At 51.5% G+C, this 19348-nt stretch overlaps 1 protein-coding gene across 7 annotated transcripts; it reads left to right on the top strand.

Moving 5' to 3' along the window:
- Positions 1 to 29: 29 nt before the first annotated feature.
- On the top strand, positions 30 to 18428 carry LOC118505032. Of its 7 annotated transcripts, none has more exons than XM_036040256.1 (12): positions 30 to 792; positions 2598 to 3324; positions 3389 to 3552; positions 3635 to 3874; positions 3956 to 4149; positions 12405 to 12520; positions 12581 to 13655; positions 13753 to 13898; positions 13966 to 14122; positions 14188 to 14646; positions 14718 to 15042; positions 15101 to 18428. In XM_036040256.1, exons 2-12 carry the CDS (start codon positions 2695 to 2697, stop codon positions 18099 to 18101), a joined length of 6507 nt encoding a protein of 2168 aa, XP_035896149.1. In that variant the 5' UTR covers positions 30 to 792; positions 2598 to 2694; the 3' UTR covers positions 18102 to 18428. The 7 variants fall into 7 exon arrangements, with proteins under 7 accessions (XP_035896149.1, XP_035896148.1, XP_035896153.1 ...); XM_036040255.1 differs by having other exon boundaries at positions 30 to 933; XM_036040260.1 differs by having other exon boundaries at positions 30 to 953; positions 13765 to 13898.
- The last annotated feature ends 920 nt before the right edge of the window (positions 18429 to 19348 follow it).

Genomic DNA, 19348 nt, shown 5'->3' with positions numbered 1-19348 from the left:
GTACCGCATGCATGTATATGGGCGAATTTTCCTAGCAACCGGGTGGGTCGGCTTTCCATCGTACCGGATCGACCGTTCGGAACCAGTCGATCGGGAACGTTTGCGATGTGAAGACGCACAGTTTGGACCACCGTGTCCTTGATTTCCGTTTCCGCGAAAGCTTTCATTTCCTGCGCGTTATTAAATCTGCACCATTTTTGTTCCATTCGGTGTTGCATTAGTTACCAAACCTTTATCCGTCGATCACCGCCAACCCATCAACCATTCATTCTTCCTTTTCCTCCATTTGCCTCCTGCCACTCGCGCGTACCGCGGGGGTTCATCTTACTTTGTCGTTGTTGTGTGTTTTTTTGCTCGCGGTGCGCTGTGCCCGTGCAACAAAACTTCGGTTTCGGTGCGGTTCACGATCTCGCGCGATTCGTTCGGCGCTGGGCGCGTGCGCGGTCACATTTGATGCCGCGCTGGTCAACCGCCGGAACGGTGCTGTTGGACCGTATTCGGTGGTTGCGCTGTTCGCTTTAAACACTCGCATCGAGCACACACAGGCCGCGCGTTTCTACGGGGTTTTGCTTTTTGTGCGCGATAAACGTGTCTGTCTGCTTTTGCCAGAATTCGGTCATTCCGTTCCAGTTCCGAACGGGTGGTATCGACCGTGTACAGATGCAGCAGACACTCGGTCAGACGCGCGATGATGTGTTCCGGGTTGCGGATCGATGTCGCCGCCCTCCTGTCCAGCACATTGCTAGTGCGGCCTGCGTAAACCCGATCGCTGTGTAGATGGAAGATGCGAGGGTGAGTCTGTACACCCGTAAAACCCTCCAGTGGCCGTTGTAGTGTAGTGTGTACCTGAGCGAGAGAGAGAGAAAAAAAGCTATCGCAATAGAAAACACCCGCCAATAGCAGTGAAAGGGCCAGTGAAACGTGTGATTGTGTGTAAGTTTAGAATTGAAAAGGTGAGAAAAAATATGTTTCCCCTCGCTACCGGATAGATTTATTTCAACAACGAAAGCCAACGGAATGTTACCCGTCCGGCAGGCAGACCAATCCCGAACCGAAACCGCACTGTTCGCCGCTGTGGCAGTATGTGTGCCCGCTCGGGGTAGAAGACGGCGAACTGTGTGTGCGAACTGGCAATGGCAACAAACGATCAACGATCGCGATCAAGTGGTTCCGTGTGCAGGCGTTTGTCCCTGTGCCGCTCTGCTCGGCGCTATGTGTGTGTGTTGTGTGGGGCGAAGCGGTTTGGCGAGGATTACGGAGACAGTTTGGCGATGTAATGGCGTACCTCGACGGGCACGTGTTCCTTGTGCAGCTCTACACACGCTATCTGTATACCAGCTACCCTGAGCGTGTGCGTGTGAGTGTAACGTGACGTGATCGGTAGATGATGGACCGTTGAAAGCGAAAAAGGGGGAATTGTCTAACGAGTTTTCCCTCACTCGACTGAGTGGAGCTTTACGGCTTTTCATCACCTCAGCGAACGCCACGATCGGAAAAGATCAACCATATATTTATGACACGATCGTGCATCGTGAAAAGGTCATGGAGAAGCCTGGTGTTTCTTGATCGTTCGCCAGCACCGTCCATCGGCTGATGTACCGAAACGGATGTGCACGACTTAATTGGATCGCTCCTACATCGCTCCTGGGGTGTATTTCCAGCTTCCAAGAGTGATTATCCCTAGCATTGACGGTGGGTAGTTGACATGCCTTCAATTGCAAAGCCGCTCAATTAGTGTTGCTCTAAATGGGGCCAGACGATCGGGAGCGTTTAAATTGTCTACCCTTAAGCAGTTCGTGGCAATTGTGTAAGAATAAACGCTCATTACTAGCTCATCGGCGGCTAGAGGCCCGTTTGGTCTTGAAATTCAAACGATAAGCACGCGCGCGCCGCTGGTCCTCACCGGTGGCTGCCGAACAGCTGCAGCTGACGACAGGCGGATCGGTCGTAACTCTCCGTGCAGCATGTGACCGACTCGATAATGTGCGTGACTCACACGGCCACGGAATGTAAACATTCTGCCGCGTATACGGCACACGAGAGGACATAAGACTTGGTTCAAGATTTGGAAAGCGGAACTGAGTAGCATGCAATTTCGACAAAGAGATGTGGTTTTTGTAGTGTTAGGATTATCCTGTGGAGCAGTTTTAGAGCAACACGTGTATTTTTGATGGCCCTGTTGTGACTCCTGAAGATTCTCTCAGTAACGGTAGTAATTGGATATATTCTAGAACTAACTCTAGAAGAACTTTTCGTTCACTAAATGGATCAGGATTCTAATGGATTTCTAAGGTCAATATCAAGAATTTGTTATTCGTCAAGAGTTGCACTATGACTTTGATTATATGACCGGCAGTTCGTAGCATACTGGATACTGTGTCCCAACTCAGAGTAGTTATTGGATAATTAGACCTCAGAATGCCGCCAATTGCTACAGTTACTGAGTAACGAATCTCTAGCGTCGTCAACATTTTAAGGTGACCTATTTAAACTGGAACTACAGGAACTGAACAAGATCGAGGTGTATTTCCACGGCAACGTATTCGATCACGGGAATCTAATTTGACTTTGCTTTGGTTACTTGATCGCCCGAGCAGTGATAGCTAGCGCTAAAAAAGAGAGAAAGCAAGTGTGAACAGTGTGAGCAGCGTGGTAAGATCTGTGTGAAATATTTTCGAAGATCGACACTCCCCTATGGAGAGGAAGGAGGAGAAGGAGAAGGAAAAGGTGAAAGCACATCGCAAACGTTCCGGTGAGCATCATCAGCCGCTGCATTCGACGAGACGGGAAACGCTTCCCACACCGCCACCGGATCCCACGACACCGGCCTCCAACGCTGATGGACTGTCGCACGCTACGCCGTCAGCATGGGACGCATCCGCCTGTACCGGAAGCTACACGGAAACGGACCCGTTCAAGCGTCTGTTTACGTACCGGGAGCGAGAAGCTCAGTTCCTGCGGTTACTGTGCGAAAGTGAGCCACCACCACCACAGGATGCTGGTTCCGGTACGGGAGGCACTACCAAGAAGCCACCCGGTCCAGGGCATTCCCAATCGTTACCCACTACCGGTAGTGCCGGGTGCCCGAAGGAGACCGCAGCGAACGAGCCGGGGTTTGAGTCGGCCAACGAGTTTCTGATGCTGCTGAATCGTGCTGGTCCGTCGGTGGCTGCCGCACTGTCCACCAAGGATGCGATCGATCAGCTGGATCGGTTGCACGAACTGATCGGACAGTTCCTGACGCTACAGGAGCAGAACATGCGCATGCACTGGCAGCTGAAGAACGTCGAAACGCTGCGTAAGCTGAAGCTGATGCAGATCGCGGTATGTAAGGGTGGACGTGATGTGCCTGAGTGCTTGAATGCTTAGAGTGTCTTTCTTACCGTAGATTGCGAAAGATCCGGAATCGTTCATCATCAGTAGCGGTGGGCTGCCGGAGGACGCGTCCGATAACGATCTGCTGGACAACGAGATCGAGCAGAATCTGGCACTGCTGGAGACGATCCTGGCCGCCGGTAATTCGGCGAGCAGCAAGCGCAGCAGTTCGAAAAGGTTACCGCTCAGTCGCTCAGGTCACGTTAGGTGTGTCTTTGGTAATGTGGATTTTCCCCCTGTTCCGTTTGTCTTTCTGCAGGGAGCGCAGCAAATCGGTGATCAACGATGAGATCACCAACTTCCAGCTGCATCGCAAAGAGAGCAGCGGTCGTAACTATCCGCTGCGGCGTCAGAGTGCCGTGTCCGACTTTAAGCCGAAGGTGTCCAAATGGACGAAGGTGAAGGCGGCCTTCAAGTGGGAGAAGACCAGCGCACTGCCAGCGAACGAGATCAAGAGCTCCGAAGCGATGATGATACCGGTCAACAATGAGGTGGCCAGGTGAGGGAACGGTGAAGTGCGGGATCGGTGTCGGTGGTTGTATGCAGAGGTTCCCTCACGATCTCTGTATCGATATTCCAGATATTTGCGCGTGCCATCCATACCGTGCGTCGGCAGTTCCGGCGACTCGGTGTTTAGCTCCTCGTCCGGGATCGTAGTCAGCGGGGGATCGGCCCCCGGGACGCCGGGTGAGAACAGCTTGGCCAGCTCGGCCGAAAACCTTACCGACATGAACGAAGACAACGGTGGCGCCTCGGGAAGTAATCGGGAAAGACGTAAGTGCAATAAAACGCCATTTTTGTTATTTCTTCTGCTCGCCGCCATTCCGCTACCGGAGCTTCCAGCTTCAATACAATGGGCGGTGGCGGCTGGACGACATCGTGGGCCGTGAATAGAGCGTTTGCTTACATTTTGGGTGGAGTTTGGCGACGGAGCACGGTGCAGCGGTCAAGACTTGACGCGGACCAACTTTGCAAACAATCCTTCGGCAGTTCGGCACCGGTTTTGATTGGAACTCAGGGAATGCCACACCACAAACACACACACACACACACTGGAGCATATTTTTAGCGCACGCAACTACTTTCGCACGTAATAACGGACGGGAATGGTAGGAAAATGGCGAGAGATTTCCAATGCCATAAGTTGGTGCACTTTTCCGGCAGGATCGTGACTCCGGACGCGGGTCTCCAGTGTGGGGACGAGGATGATGGCGTTGTTTGTTTTGATACCAGCGAGAGGAGAAGGTTTGATTGCACTGGTTTTGAAGCTATTTTCGTGGTGGAAAACAACACACTCACGTACAAATTCTCTATTTGAGTTATTGCCGGGTTTTATATTTGGCGGTTGGGTTTTTTTTCGGTGCTTCAAGCAGCGATGGTTAGAACGGAATATGATCCTCATTTAAATCACTAGTAAACATTCTTTCGCTGTTGGTTGTCACTAGGCTAGAAGCAGAACCACGGGAGTCCCGAACACTTACTGGCATACCCCTCCGAATGCTCTGAAGATTTATAGTTTGGCAGAAACAATTAAAAGTGGAATTTATTGATGTGCATCTTCTTCTTCCTGATTGTCTACTAGAAGATCCCATCCGATCGTCCCTAAAAGGCGTCACGCCATATTGAATCTTTGCGGTGTGTACTAGTAGATGGCTCGGAGTCTAGCCTAGTGTCTAGTCTCTAGTGGCAAACAACGACTTCTACAAGCTAATACGGTGGAAAGATTGAAGATTCGTCCTCGATCAATCTGGACATTTGAAAACAGGGTTTACCTAAACACAGATCATCCACCATTTTTCTTGAGCGAAATGGATCGGGGAAGGTAGAAAGCTTCCATACGGCTCCGAGGTTTGTTTAGAGTATCGGCCGTAAGGATGATGGTTACTAATGTTACACTCCGGTCTCTCATTACCCGCCGGCGCCGCCATTGCCACGCGCCATTCAATTGGGGTGTGATTTGCGTCAAAAGCAAATCATGAGGCCATAAAGCTGGCGCACGGAACCCGCCCCGAGTGCGTAATTGAGGGCCAGAATAGGAAGCGCACAGCATTTCCTGGGTAGTCGAAGTTAGGGAGGTCGAGTAACGATCATTTCCTTGGTGGAGGTTTTAAGTGAAGTCCAGGCTCAATGTTTAAGAGGATCGTCAAGCACACTTGTGGTACTTGTAGCGGACTAATCCAACCGCCCCCCTCCCCTCCCCCCACCAGCCGAGTGAAGTGGTTTTCCAAAGTTAGGTAACCCCTTAATCTCACCTTCACTCACGGCAGGATGCACTCGACTACGTCACCTGTTTGTATCCTGGCTGGCGTTGTGGTTTCTCGCGCTGTGCTGTCTAGTGTTTGGGTGTATTACCCCTCGGTCGCATTTCACCCTGCGGCAAACCGCAAACCGACGTACCGAAAATACCGAGATCGTATGGAGCGTGGCAAGAATTTGGTGGTTATTTTTAAAACTCTTTCGCCCGCTCCGGTGCTACACACAATCCACCGCCCAACACCTGTAGAGTGAGGAGCTCTGGGGTGTTAGAATTGCGACCTATGTGTGTGTGTGTGTGTGTGTGGATGCTACTAGGGTAAATGGGGGCATGTTTAACGAGCATTTTTAACAAACCCCCACCCGCACTAAGCCCCACGCCCAAGGAGCAGCATAATTGTCAAGAGTCGCTGCACTGTCGCTGAATGGTTCCCAAAGCATTCGCGCTGGTTTCACTGACGTAATTGTGCATTGCCGCTCGACGTGCCGGTCTACAGAGAGCGTCTACAATTGTGGTGTGCTGCTGCTGCTGTCGAACGGCATTGACCGAACACCTAGGGCTCTTATGAGGTGGGCAGGGTGGCGCTTGTTGGAATGGGTTTAAAAATAATCCCGGACGAAGAACGGGCAGGAACGCTACCGAAGCAAGCCACCGGATGACGAGTGTGTGTGTGTGTGTGCTCGATACGCGTGTGCATTGCGTGCGTTCCGACAAAAGGGTTCCGGGTTCATGTGCGAACTGGGAAAATGGGTGGTTTCCACTCGCCTGACGTAGACGCAACTGCAGGAAGAAGCGACCAAGAGCGCCATGGCAGGAAACCTTGTTGTACCTCCGGTTGTTATTTGGAACCGGGTCGGCCTAAAGAAGCTGACTCCACCTTTGCTGGGTGGGATGGCCACGTTTGGCTGTTTGGGGTGCGCGCTTGAAGATATGCTATGACATAATCGCGCTATTTTTAACATACCACCAGCCAATTCGCTTCGCCGCCAGCGGGGCTCACTTTGCACTTTGCATCGCCGCTACCGCCAGTTGCGGGTAGGCAGCAAAAACGCAAGACGACACAGGGCAAGGCAAGAGCGCGCACACCGATATACACTGGTGTGGGATGTACGCGGAGAGATATGGGTCCGCTTTTCTGACAGTTTTCCGCGACCGCGTCTAGTGCTGTTGGCGTTGCGAGTGTTGCACCAGCACCAGTCAGTGATGGAGCAGCGATGATCGTTATGCAGATAAGCGGGCGTTGGACGGCGTTGGCGGCGAGCAGTCGGTGGGAAGGTGAAAAACAGGTGATTTTACTTTCAATTGACACCACCCGACAGCGCATCATTAATGCGAAAGTAGGTCAAACTGCCTGTGCCGTGAAGCAGCGTACCACAGGATGAATTTTCCTACCAGCCAAAGATGGTTGGCGGGATGCGGTTTTATAATTCACCTGGCCGACTGTCGGGTCGGATTGTTCTAAAGCTGCTCGGTTCGAAGAGGGAAACAATAAACAAGCTTAAAATAATCACAGAAATGATCTCGATGATCGCGATCCAGCGAACTGGTGCTGGTGTTCTGGTTTACATCACCTAACACTTCCTTGGATTTCTTTTTTCCCCGCGAGAGAGAGAGAGAGAGAGTGCGGGTGCTTTCGAGAGGGTATCTAACGATCGGGATCAAGATTTTCCGAAACCGGGGATGTTTATCCGGAGGAAGCAAAGGAAGTAGTGGTGGCCCAAGACTCATAACGCTCCTTAACGCGATGTCGTAGATCGATCGAACAATGCGGCCACCGTTCTCCACAACAATGGTGAGTACCACTTAGCGAGCATGGAGTATGTTTCGCCTGCGGCGATTAGTAGATAAAAGCATGTCGGCACCGGAAATTATGCGATCTTCCTAAATCGCCATCCAAAGCAGAGGGAACACATTTTACTGTGCGCCATAATTTATGATGCTTTTGGTGCTGTTTGAATTGCCCGCCATTCCGAAACCGTATGGTTCATGTAGGATAGCGATCTTGGCGCGAGAGCGTACTTGTGCGGGCGGTTGCGTTGAAAAGCCCTTTTCCGGCTAGCCAGTTTCGGTGCTGATAGGCGGCAGATTGCAGACGGAAACCATTTGGAGGTGGTAGGGCATGATCGTGGGAAGAAAATATTGGTGGAATTATTTTTATCTACAGTTAGACCTGTGTTTGGTGAATTTGAAGTAGTAGTGCAAGAAGTACAAGCTTTTGATTTGTTTTCGATACAACTTTAACTGTCAATTTGAATTTTGACGTTTTGACAGTTAGTAGCCGCTTCTACTAAAAAAGTATGCTAATGTTGGATATCCATATTTCGGCCATGGCTTTTATCAGACCGTGGATATCTGGTTATCAGTCCAGACTGGCCAAATCATCGAGACCAGTACGATCAGATATCAGGTATCACATCTTAATATAGCAGGTAGTATAATTTAAAGACTCCGTATTATAAATATGAGCTAAAAAATCATTTAGAACAAAATATTGGGGATTAGGGGAATGAGGGGTCAATCTTTCACATAGTAGAACCATGTGTCCAATCTCATTTGTATCATTTTTGGAAGTCAGCTTACAAGGCATAAATAAGTCTAGTAAGTCATCAGGCCCCAAGGATCTTCTTCTTCGCCTTGGCTTAACGACCTGCTAGGTCATGCCGGCCATTTAATGACTTAATAGAACTACTAATAGCACGTAGTTAGATATTCAGTCCTCACTACGAGTGAACGGTCCGGATAGGATTTGATCTCCGGTTCTGTCGTGTGAAGATAGGCACCACAACCGTCTCCGTCACTGGACTGCCAACGGCATGACCTACAAGGTCATTAAGCCAATTGGAAAAATGAGAATGTGGTGCTCCTTCAGTCGTCCAACTCAAAATTGCATTATTTCAGGACCATGCATCGACGGCACGATCTCGCGTGTTGATGTTACGCTACGCGAATGTTCTTGTTGAACAGACTGTAAATGGGCACAGGAATACAGCTTGGTACGTTTGACCTCCAGTGTGCTTATTTGCTTAGGGAAAATTGCTACACGAACGAATTAACAGTCAATTTCGGGAGTATGAGCACATACCATTACGCAATTGCAGCCGCGGGTTGTGCTCTTCAAACTGTTCCAGACTTGCTTGTTTCAGTGCGAGGTTTGTGCGATCACACATCTCGCACGCAGCAAATGGACTTTACACTCCACCAGGCCGGCCTAGAGGAAACATTGCACTGGAGTCAGAAACGTGTGAAAATGTGGCCGGTAATAGGAGAAGGTGAACAAATTCACCCCCACCCCCCCACCCCCTACCGGTGGCAAAAATGGCGTGGATAATGATCACTTTTTTCCGAATCCACCCATCCTGTTCCACGTGACCGGACCGGGGTGTACTGGCGCTAGGTAGAGTACGACTGGCTGGTCGGTCACCGCGCCCACCACTGGCCACGTCCCGGGAGTACCGTGGAGTACGTAGCTCGTAAATCAAAACGCGGAATGGGCCTAGTGGAAAGAAATATTTTCCCACCCCACCGGGGGCCATAAATAACGCTCCTGCAGCAAGAGCTCGTTCGCTTCTCGACCGCAGGAGGAAAATCGCAAAAGTGCAGAAAAATTGCTGTGTGTGTGTGTTTTTGCTTTGAGCGATGTCAAGCTGGCCCAAAACACGCCCAAACATGGTTCCCGCTCCCGACTCTCTCTCTCACACACACACACACACACTGCGGAAAGTGGAAAAACAAACGGCCGTTTGGAGTGTGGTGCGATTTTTCAACTGGGTTTTAATGGTACGAAGATCGCCGGCTCGGTAGAGATATGGTGAAGCCGTGAGTCCTTGACGAGGACTTGATGATGTTTAACTGTTTGGTGCATAATAGACGTTCGCGCTTCCAGTCTCTGTGGCCGAATGTGGACGATGCCATTTTTTCTTTTCTTCTTTTTGCAAAATGATCTTCCCTCGGGTGGCTCGGGTCCGCTTTAATCTCTTAGTCGAGGTCCGATTTTGCGAAGATCGGTTCCCGTGGACATTGGTGGCCACAGACAGCCAGTCGAGACGACGGGGTGTGTGTGTGTGTGTTTATGTTTATTTATTTTTCGCACCGCGTAGTTCCGCTATCGGGGCGCTGTTTTTTTTCTCGTTTTCGGTTCTTCTACGCGAGCGTGTGTGTGTGCATAACATAAACCAAGCTGCAAGCAGACACCGGGCGATGGTGCGTTTGTTTTTGCTAAAGCGTGGACGTGAACTTTTTGACGGTATTTGTCACCACCGTCGAATCTGCGGCGCAATGACACAAAAGCGCGTAAGATGAAATATGGGTTTGGACGATTTGTTCTTTGGCCACGTCTGGTGCGGGAGTTTGCGGGAAGCCATCACCTTCCTCGTGGAAGTTGTTTTGGTAGCTTAATGTTTCTCGCACTGTCCGGCGGGCAGTTTGGCATGTTTATTCCTCAAACGCGATCTATTTACACAGGCTCGAGCTGTCATGTGACTGCACGTGTGGAGTGGTAGTGTGTGGTTTAGTGTAGGATTAGTAGTATCTAGACGGTACTACTACCAAAGCAAACATTTAAAAGTAAACGTACCAAATTTGGTGTCAATCCACGCACGTAAGCTGATAACGATTTGAAAACGGGGCAATAGCCGACCAGATGCGATAAGACATGGCATGGCGATGACGTGAAGCGAGTAGTTTCTTGCTTGTGACATGGCTGACGGCAAACACACGTGTGCACGTTGAGGTAAATCGTGTAAAATTTGCCAATTGACCTAGATCTTTCCTTGTAAGAAGGTCTCAACAAGCCTGAAGAATTTCATTCAGCACACTGGAAGCGTCTGACAGCAAATCGTATTGCGAAACAATTAGTGTAATTGTTCCATCCATCGCGCGATTGTTTATTTTACCATCCAAATGCATTCGCATTGGCGAGTGAGCAGAGGAATGCATTCTATCAATAAATAAATCGCATTAATCGCCCACTGAAAGGCCGTCCGTCGCTTTTGATCGATGTGTGCGCCTAATGGCGTATTATGCCAATGGGGACGCCCTTTCTGCTGCCGCTTCACGTTTTGTTCTGCGCTCAGCCGATATGTCTAGGATGTCAAAGTTCATCTGCGTCATGATGCGTACGGTGTGCTCTAGATGTCATGTAAAAATAGTAACCTCTCTACCCAAGTGGAAGAACGTGGTTCCGAAAGTCCAAGGATGAGGCGTTGCCGCTGTTCCGATTGTGGTGACGAAACCCGCCAAGACGCGCACGCACCTCGCGCGGACCATAATCACCGTGACCTGCGCGAAAACCACCGCACAATGCCAGAGTTGAATGAAAGCGGGCTTTTTTTCTTTGGGGTGTGGGGGTGTGTTGCTTACCGCACGTCAATCCACATTGGCACATGCGAGCGATCTCGAGCGATGAAGAGGCACGTGTTCGTTACCCCTTGGACGATATGCGTAATTGCGCTGGGTAGTCTTTAAGTGAACGGAATTGAAGCTGTTGGAAAATTAATTTCAAAAAACTCTTACTCAAAACATTGCCACACCGAGTGCGAGTGCAGCATTCGCCGTACTTCAAAGAACGCTTCTTCGGTGTACGGAGAATTTGCGTAAATCGTAAACGTGCTTCCGCAGTAAGTGAAAATAAATATGACGATTGCCGTTCCCGCCATTGGTAGAAAATGTTCAAAGCCGTTTGGAATCGCCGAGGATTCAATCTGGGATGGAATTGGAAGGGTGTGTGTGTGTGTGGTGCCACTGAGTAAAGATGGGGCGGATTTTACGACTTCCTGCCCATTTTTGCTAGGAACCAGTCCTCTGTTCAGGATGCTGATCGGGTTGGCTTTAGCAATCTAAATGCTCAGCTCAGTGTGACAGTTTAGAAAATGCTTATAAGAGTGGCTGATTCCGTTAAGTGTTAAGAGAGTATGTAACATCACAGACTAGCCTCCCTGGGGAACAAGAAATCTGGGGGAAAGCAGGAGAAGAGAAGTCATGTTGCAAAACCGAACCGCGACGAAAACGATCATTTAATCGCACTAAAAAAGCACACAGACACACGAACGCGTATAAACAGTTTAAGCGCAAAGTAAACAAGTCGTAAAGTTGGGAATCCAAACGCATGAACCGCTCTCGCGACGCCGCCGTCGCCGCCACTGCCGTCGACCAGGGACGAACCGGCTTCCTCTTCGAAGTTTAATCACTGCGTGAAGGGGATGAGGATCACGACTCGTGTGGGGATGAGGGAGCTGGGGAGTGTGGCGAATGGCGAATGATTTCGAAAGTGAAAACATATGGTCCTGTGCGCACTCGACGACGATGATGGGGTGACGCCGAGCCGTATCGGAGGGACTGCCGGAGTTCTTGGAATTTCTGCTGGTAAGACTACGGCTCGGCAGGGAGTGGTTACGGTCCGCTTGGTGGTAGCTGGGTCAACATCTAGGTCTCTAGTATCGCGCTTCTCTTGGACACGATCGACGTATCGATCCTACCGACGGTTGACGATGCGCTGGAGTGCGAGCGAGAGAGTGATCGAGAGTTTGGAGTTCTCGGTGGGTAGCGAAGATTGTAGATCTGGTGTGCTAAATATAGGCCCCCACCCGGGCGTTAACCGTACTGTCCGTGCATGGGCGCGTTCGCGACGTGGATCGCCGATGTGCGTTGGTCACCGTCAATTTGCTTAATTGTTTACCAGACGAATCCATTCGTCAGCGTGTCGCCGTGACAGTGTGGGTTGTGAGGATCGTCGTAGACTCGCTGGTGTCACGCTGTCTCTGTGCACTTCACGTTTCAGACGGCAAGCGGGACTCGGTCAAGAGTACGGAGCGGAGCAGCCAGGAGGAAGATGCGCGACGATCCCGATCGCTCGATGGGGAAGCTATTCTCGAACCGATTCGCCAGATGGAGAAGGTGCGTATAGATCATCGTTTCCCGGCAGGACTGAGCTAACGTTGTGTGGTCGGTTTTTAGAACAAAAATAAATCTGCCTGGAGCAAGGTGAAGGGTATTGTGAAAAATCACCGTGGATCGCTGAAGTCGAATGAGTCGCGCCGGGACGCCAAACCCTCGAACAGTGTCGGCTGCAGTCGGGAGGCAAGCCCGTGCGAATCGATGGATGCCTGCGAGATGACGATGCAGCGCGATCGTTCCGATTCATTCTCCTCGAGCCAAACGTCACCCGGACATCGATCATCGGCGATGACACCGACCTTCCTGCTGCTTCCTGCCACCGGATCGGCAGCCGGAGGTGACACCAGTGCACCGAGCGGTCCGAATTCACCGTGTGGTTCCATCCCGGGAACGCAGGCCACCTTTTCCAGCGGAGAGGATGGCGATTGGAAACCGGCGAGCGCGGCCACCGATAGTCGAACGAGTCGTAGTGGTAGCGGAGACAAAGGTATTCCGCCGGGGACGACGTCCACAGCCACCGCATCACTGGCCGCACCCGGGACGAGCCGTGGATCTCGCAAAAGCAAACACATACCTGATATTGAATCCGTACCTGAAGGAGTCCCGGTAGAGACAAGGTCGCATGGGCTTGCACCCAGCACCAGCACCAACACAAACGCTAACAGCAGTAGCAGTATTAGTAAGCTAAGAAAATCTCCCCCCAAACCGCTCACCCTTTCCCGAGGGCAAGACTCGGTCGATGCCTCGGGATCCGAACATCCGGATGGAGCGGCTCTGTCACTGTCCTCATCACCTGGCCCAAAGTATTCGCCCAAGCGTAAAAGTTACGCTGGAGTGGCGCTGGATGCTGAGGGATCCCTACCCGCCAGTCCGTCCGGCAAGCAGTTTGGCTTTTTTGCAGGTACCGAGCGAGTGGCGGAGCTGGTCGAGCCGGACTATTCGAGCGGAGATGTGTCGGATCAGAACACACCGAAGCGAAGACCTTCGCCGAAACATCGCACGCTGCAGCGACAGCGGGAAGAAATCGAGCGTCGGTATCAGGAGCTGCAGTTGAAGCTGCAGCGGGAGTTTGATGCCAAGCAACAGGAATGGGAACGTATACGACCGGCAGCAATCCTGCTGAACAACAGTCCTCGTAAGTATAGACAGACATGGCAGGGTAGTATGTAATGCAAAAACCTCCGTGAGACCGGGAGTATTTAAAATTGTAGCGGTTGGTATATTCCCATAAGTATTGCTTCTAGTGAACCAGCTGCTGAAGGAGGAGGGTTCGGGGGCTCATGGCATAGCCAGCACATCCAAATCACAACCGACTCCGATCGTCGAGGACAATCTGACGCCGGACTTTAAGAAGAAACTCAACGAATGGCGCACGAAGGTACTGAAAGAGGTTGTTTTGGTTGAAGAGTCTTGTGGTACAGTTTCCTTACCGATTTCTCTTAAAGCATCAGCCAGGCGTGTCCAAGGATATCGTTGACACGAAGAAAAAACCGATCACCGACTGGCAGCTGTGGAAAACGGGACAGATAAAGTTGGAAGGACAAGGATTGAAGCAACTGCCCGATGCTAAGGATTTGCCGGAAGATTTCCAGAAAAAACTATGTAAGAACGTTAACGAAATTAGTCCAACTCGCAAGTGTCATTCACAGGTGTTGCTTTCCTTTCAGCTGAATGGAAGCAGATGAAGGCAGCCAACAAAGTCCCGCCCTACACAACACAATCGTCCCAGGGAGGTTCCAGCGACGGTGGATCCTCGATGAAGCGCCAACAATCAAAAGCGTCCGGCAGTGTGGTCAAGAAGTCGAAAACGTCCGACGACCTCGAGAAAGATCGACACCAGCAACAGCAACAACCCCAGCAACATCAACAGCATCAACCGAAAGCGGAAGGTTTGTCCAAGCTCAAGGCACTCGTGACCACCTCGGAAGCACCCAAGAAGGAGCTGGTGGTACAGACCACCAAGGGTTTCATCAAGTTCGAGGGAATTTCGCGCAAGTTTACTCGCAAGCTGTTCGAATGGGAAAAGGCGAAGGGCATTGGTCCGGAGGCGTCTACGATAGCGCTACTACATCCGGGATATGCGCCGGTGGTAGTTGAAACGCGTGGCGTCGTGCTGGAGAACAAGCGTAGGTTTCCGTTGGTTGGTAATCCTGTGGCAAATGGTTTTTGTGAATGAAGATTTGCTTTTCTCTTGCAGGAGAGAAATCGCCAGCACTAGCACGTTCGCTATCGATGGACAGTATAGCGCCTGTTCCTTCCGCATCGTCAATATCGCACCAACCGTCGAGTCTTTCGCTAAACGATGCGGACGAGCTCAAGGATGTCGATAAGGACAGTGGTTCGAATCGACGTGTATCCTCCAATCCCGAGCTGGAACTGTCTGCGGAACGAGAAGAACCGGGAGCCGTTTTGGTGGAGGTTGAGGATGAAGTGCTCGAGGTGGCTGATCCCCTGATGCCGGTACTGTCAGAGGACGAACGGAGACAATCGAGCTCACTAGGAGTGAATCAGAAATCTAAAGAGTAAGTATTCGAAGACGTTTGTGCATGGTTTGAGATTTAAATTCGCTTCTCTCCTTAGGTCTGGTTATGCGTCACGGCCTTCCAGCAACAGCAGTACAATTCTGAAAGACTCCACCAAGCTACTGATACGATTGAGCGAACAGGACTCGGTAGATCGGGACGAGGTGCGGCGGCTGAAGATCGTGCTGCGCGCCCTGATCGCCACACTGCCCGAGTTCGTGGAAACGGGCTCACGGAATAGTATTGCATTTTTTGCCTACATGAAGGACCTGGCGCTCGATATACTTCGCTACCTGCATCGCTTCGACGACGGAACGCTCAAGGACGCCGGTGAGGTGTTGGGTAACGTGCAAACCATTAACGGAGCGGTGGCCGAATTGAAGAAATCGCTCCACTCGTACATGAAGTACGCCACGGCCAATGCGAACGGCCGGAAGGATGAGGAGATACCACAGATCAGTATTACACCGGCCGTTGGAGCTCAGGCAACATCGTCGATACAGCGGACGGACGACTCGTTCCGCAGCATGGCAACGATCAACGTAACACCGACGTTTGTGTGCAATGCCGTGCGGGTCAATACCGTGGAGCTGGTTCAGCCCAATCCGTCGGTGCATCGGATTCCCATGAGCTCGGAAACGGAACCAGCTCCTCTAACCTCACAGTCACCCGATTCGTCTGCCTACACACCAACGGTCCCAGAGGTCCAGCAAACCGTCCAGTGCAAAGAGTCACCCGAGAAAGAACCTCGCGACACAGCCGGTAAAAAGCTGCAACGAAACCTCAGCAACGGAAGTCGCCGTAAGGCACGCATCAAGCGGATGGGATCGCGTCAGAGCAGTAAAACGGAGAGCGACAGTGACGATAGTCCACAGAACTATGTGCTGGATGTGCCACGCAAGACAAAGCGCAAAACGAGCCGAGCGAAAAAATCTGCCTCGGACTCGACGGAAAAGCTGTCTACCGCAGTTGCTGGTGGCGAGAAAGCTCCCGAGGATGTGGTGTACGTGTTGAAAATAAAACCGGGACAAAAGATCGAACAGATGGAACGGCCACAGCCACAAAACGCTTCCATCGGAATGGCACCAGGCGAGGATGTGCTTATATCACCACGGGAAACTTGCGTCGAGCTGCTGGAAGCAACGCACCCGACTGTGGTTGAACCGACGGCAGTAACCTGCACAGCAAACGTCCTGGTGAAAACGAAACGTAAAATCTTCACCACAGTCGATAATGACGGCTTGTTGGGTTCGGGAAGTACCAACCAACAGGTTGCCATCAGTCAGGAGCTAGAGTCCGGATCCGGTGCCTCGGACCGAAACGATGCACCGGAAACGGTGGTGAGTGTTGTGCTGGCACCCAGTCAGGAGCAGAAGATCGTTACAAACTTACCACCATTGCCACAGTCACCCAGCATGCAGCGGCGGATGGATGCTTCGAAAGCACCGAACAAGGAACTTTCGCCCAACATCCGGCTCATGATCGCCAAGTACAATCAGCGTTTAACGACGGAAAAGGGAGGCGCATCGCCGCACAGTTCGGGGTCGTGTTCTCCAGTAGCGTGGCGATCACCGGTGCTCGATCGTCGTGTGCGCAAACAGACGGAAAAGTACCAGGAAACGATACAGCTATCGAAATCGGCCAGTGCCGGTAGCTTGCGGAAGTCTTTGAAACAGCTGGAAGAGGAAAAGGAGGGCGCGTTGGGTTCGCGAGGGACAAACGGTGCGGCTGGCGGTGGGTTTGGAGATGATCGTACGAGGGTAATCAAATCGTTCAGTGCCAGCAAGATCGAGGGAACTAGCAAGAACGTGATGGGGGAACAGGAGCGCGAGTTAGCTGTAGGACCCGTCGAGAAGGAACCATCTCCCGAGCTTGGAACGTTCCCAGCGTGTGATAGTCTGCGAAGGCGTGATACATTGTCCCGGTTGGAACGGACACGTGAGCAGCAAGCTGCGAAAGAGAGTTCACCAAGCATTTCGAGCAATGTGTCGTGTCAGGCAGCGTCCAACGTGACGGGTACGATCAAGAAGGAGCGGTTGTACAAAAAACGTACCGAATCACCGATCGCGACTGGGACGAACACGGGCAGTATGAAGAAGGGATCTACGCGGGGGGAAAAGTATAGCCGGTGTCGGTCCGTTCCAAACGAAGAGTGCGCTACAGAGGTGTTGATCTCGTCCAAAGCTCTCAAACCACCCAGTCCGAGGTTGATCGCAAGACGGAGGCTAAATCTCGAACAGCAACGAACGGAGTTCTCGCGATCCGCACCAACGACACCACTCGAGGAGAACCGTAGCATTCTGGTACCACTAACCCAACGTGCCTTGAAGATTAAGAAAGCGAAGGAAGAGTTCTTGCGGGCTCCAACAGGTGATAGAACGGGAGGTGTCGGTTCGGTCAGCTCAGACCAACAGGCCTGGAGTAATCGCATTAGCCAGATCAGTGCGACTAGCACGGCGTCGTCCAGTGTGGTGGAGGGAGAGCTTACTCTGCTCATGAAGAGTGCCAGTGCGGGTGTGATTGGTGTCCATCAAGACGCATCCCTCACATTGCGCCGTAACGAGTCAGGATCGTCGTGTGTAGATGGGGACGGTGGTGCAACAGGTTCAATTTCACGACACAGTCTCAGCACGGTAAGTACAGCTGCCGGGGTGACGGGTGCCGGTGCCGGAGGATCCATCGCCGCCAGCAGCAGCGGAAGTCGGTTCGGAGGTCTATCGAATCTCGCCTCGAAGCTGCGCAAGGTGAAGCTTCGACGGAGCAGCAAGGATCTCAGCAAGATGCACGCCATTTCGGCACTCTGTCGGCAGAGTCTGATGGTGGACATAAGTGGCGAGGCGGCAGCAAAGATGGGCAGTGCGCAGAGCCTAGGATCTCCGGTGCGGCACCGAGTGGGCGAAGAGTCGGAACGCGGCGATGGTGATGAGGAACCGCTGAAGAAGTCCGGCAGTGTACAGGCTATTTGTAACCGGTTTCGCCGCAGCGGCGAACGAAACGATGAGCTGAAGAAGAGCCGTAGTTTAGGGTTTCTCGAGCCCGAACGGAAGGGCTCGGGATAATGTGTGTTCCGCTTGCAACTAAATCACACAAATGGTAGATGGATGTACACTTCGCTAGTAGAAGCAATCGGATGTAAATTTGTGCCAAATTAGGGTGCGTTCAGGTGCGATCATCTTCGGTGCTTGCTGGAAGCTGGCTGTGGTAGGTTTGCATTTTGTGTAGCGTCAACGATCGGGCCCCGCTTCACACTTGATATTGATGTTCCGTCTTATACGTCGTTTCTTTCCCGCGTTCTACTGTACATGTTTTCGCTCTCCCGTAGGATGGAGTATTGATGTTTTTTTTTTCGTCGAATGACAGCGAAATAAATGAAAAATGACGAGTAATGGAGATGAAGTTGAGACATGTAGCGAAGGTATCACTTAACGCTGGAGATATCAGCTTGGAAGATTGTCCTATGCGGAAAATCCGATCCGATGCGATCACGTGGACCTTCAGGAACCGAATCTATATCACAATGACTGCTATGACGCAGATTCATACCATCTCTAGACGCCTAGTGTCCTTTTACCAGACACCAGATAGAAAACGGACATGTGACAGGTGATCGGTAGCATTGGTACAGTCTGGAGATTTCAAGGCCTGGCTTATAATCCAGGAAAATATTCATTTCCAACTGCAAGAGGACTCAACTGTAATCCACTTTATCTCTCTCGGCGAAGCCTATTTTAACCGTCACCGGGGTACGAAGGTAGATTAAGCTCAAGGTAGGGTTACATTGATTTGTGAACAGCTATCTTATCGACGCGCGAAGGCACAATTAATCCACCCATAAACCCGCTCATTGTGCAACGTGTACCGAATCGAAATTGAAACAACGAGCATGGTGAAATGCTAAAATTGCAACGAACATCTCTTTGCACCAGGTAGTACTAGAGAAGGTGCAGGAAGACGGATCGCTGTACCTTGTTTTCGAGCAATGCACGCGCTGCTCCTAGCCATCGTCATCTTTATTCGGTGGTTCGGTTCGGTGGCCGTTAAACCCCAGAAACTCTCGTCACCCGACCCATCGAGTGGTGGATAGGAAGAAAAAGAAGCAAACGAGCTTCGCGCTTATCTTATCAGTGCCGATGCCGCTTCAGGTACACTGCGTCCGCTGTTTACTTAAGGTGCACCTTGTGGCCCAGCCAGGAGAAAGCCGAAGGGTGGTCCCGCCGGGTGGGGAGACATAAGGGATAGAAGGGCCGGCTGCGCAATACTAGCGGAACTCACACACCTGGGGCAAGCTTGGTGGTGGTGGTGGAAA

Source organism: Anopheles stephensi, chromosome 2 (assembly GCF_013141755.1).
Source record: "Anopheles stephensi strain Indian chromosome 2, UCI_ANSTEP_V1.0, whole genome shotgun sequence".
In the NCBI taxonomy this organism is placed as follows: domain Eukaryota; kingdom Metazoa; phylum Arthropoda; class Insecta; order Diptera; family Culicidae; genus Anopheles; species Anopheles stephensi.
The sequence above is the reverse complement of the archived record's forward strand: the minus strand, read 5'-3'. Positions and strand labels throughout refer to the sequence as shown.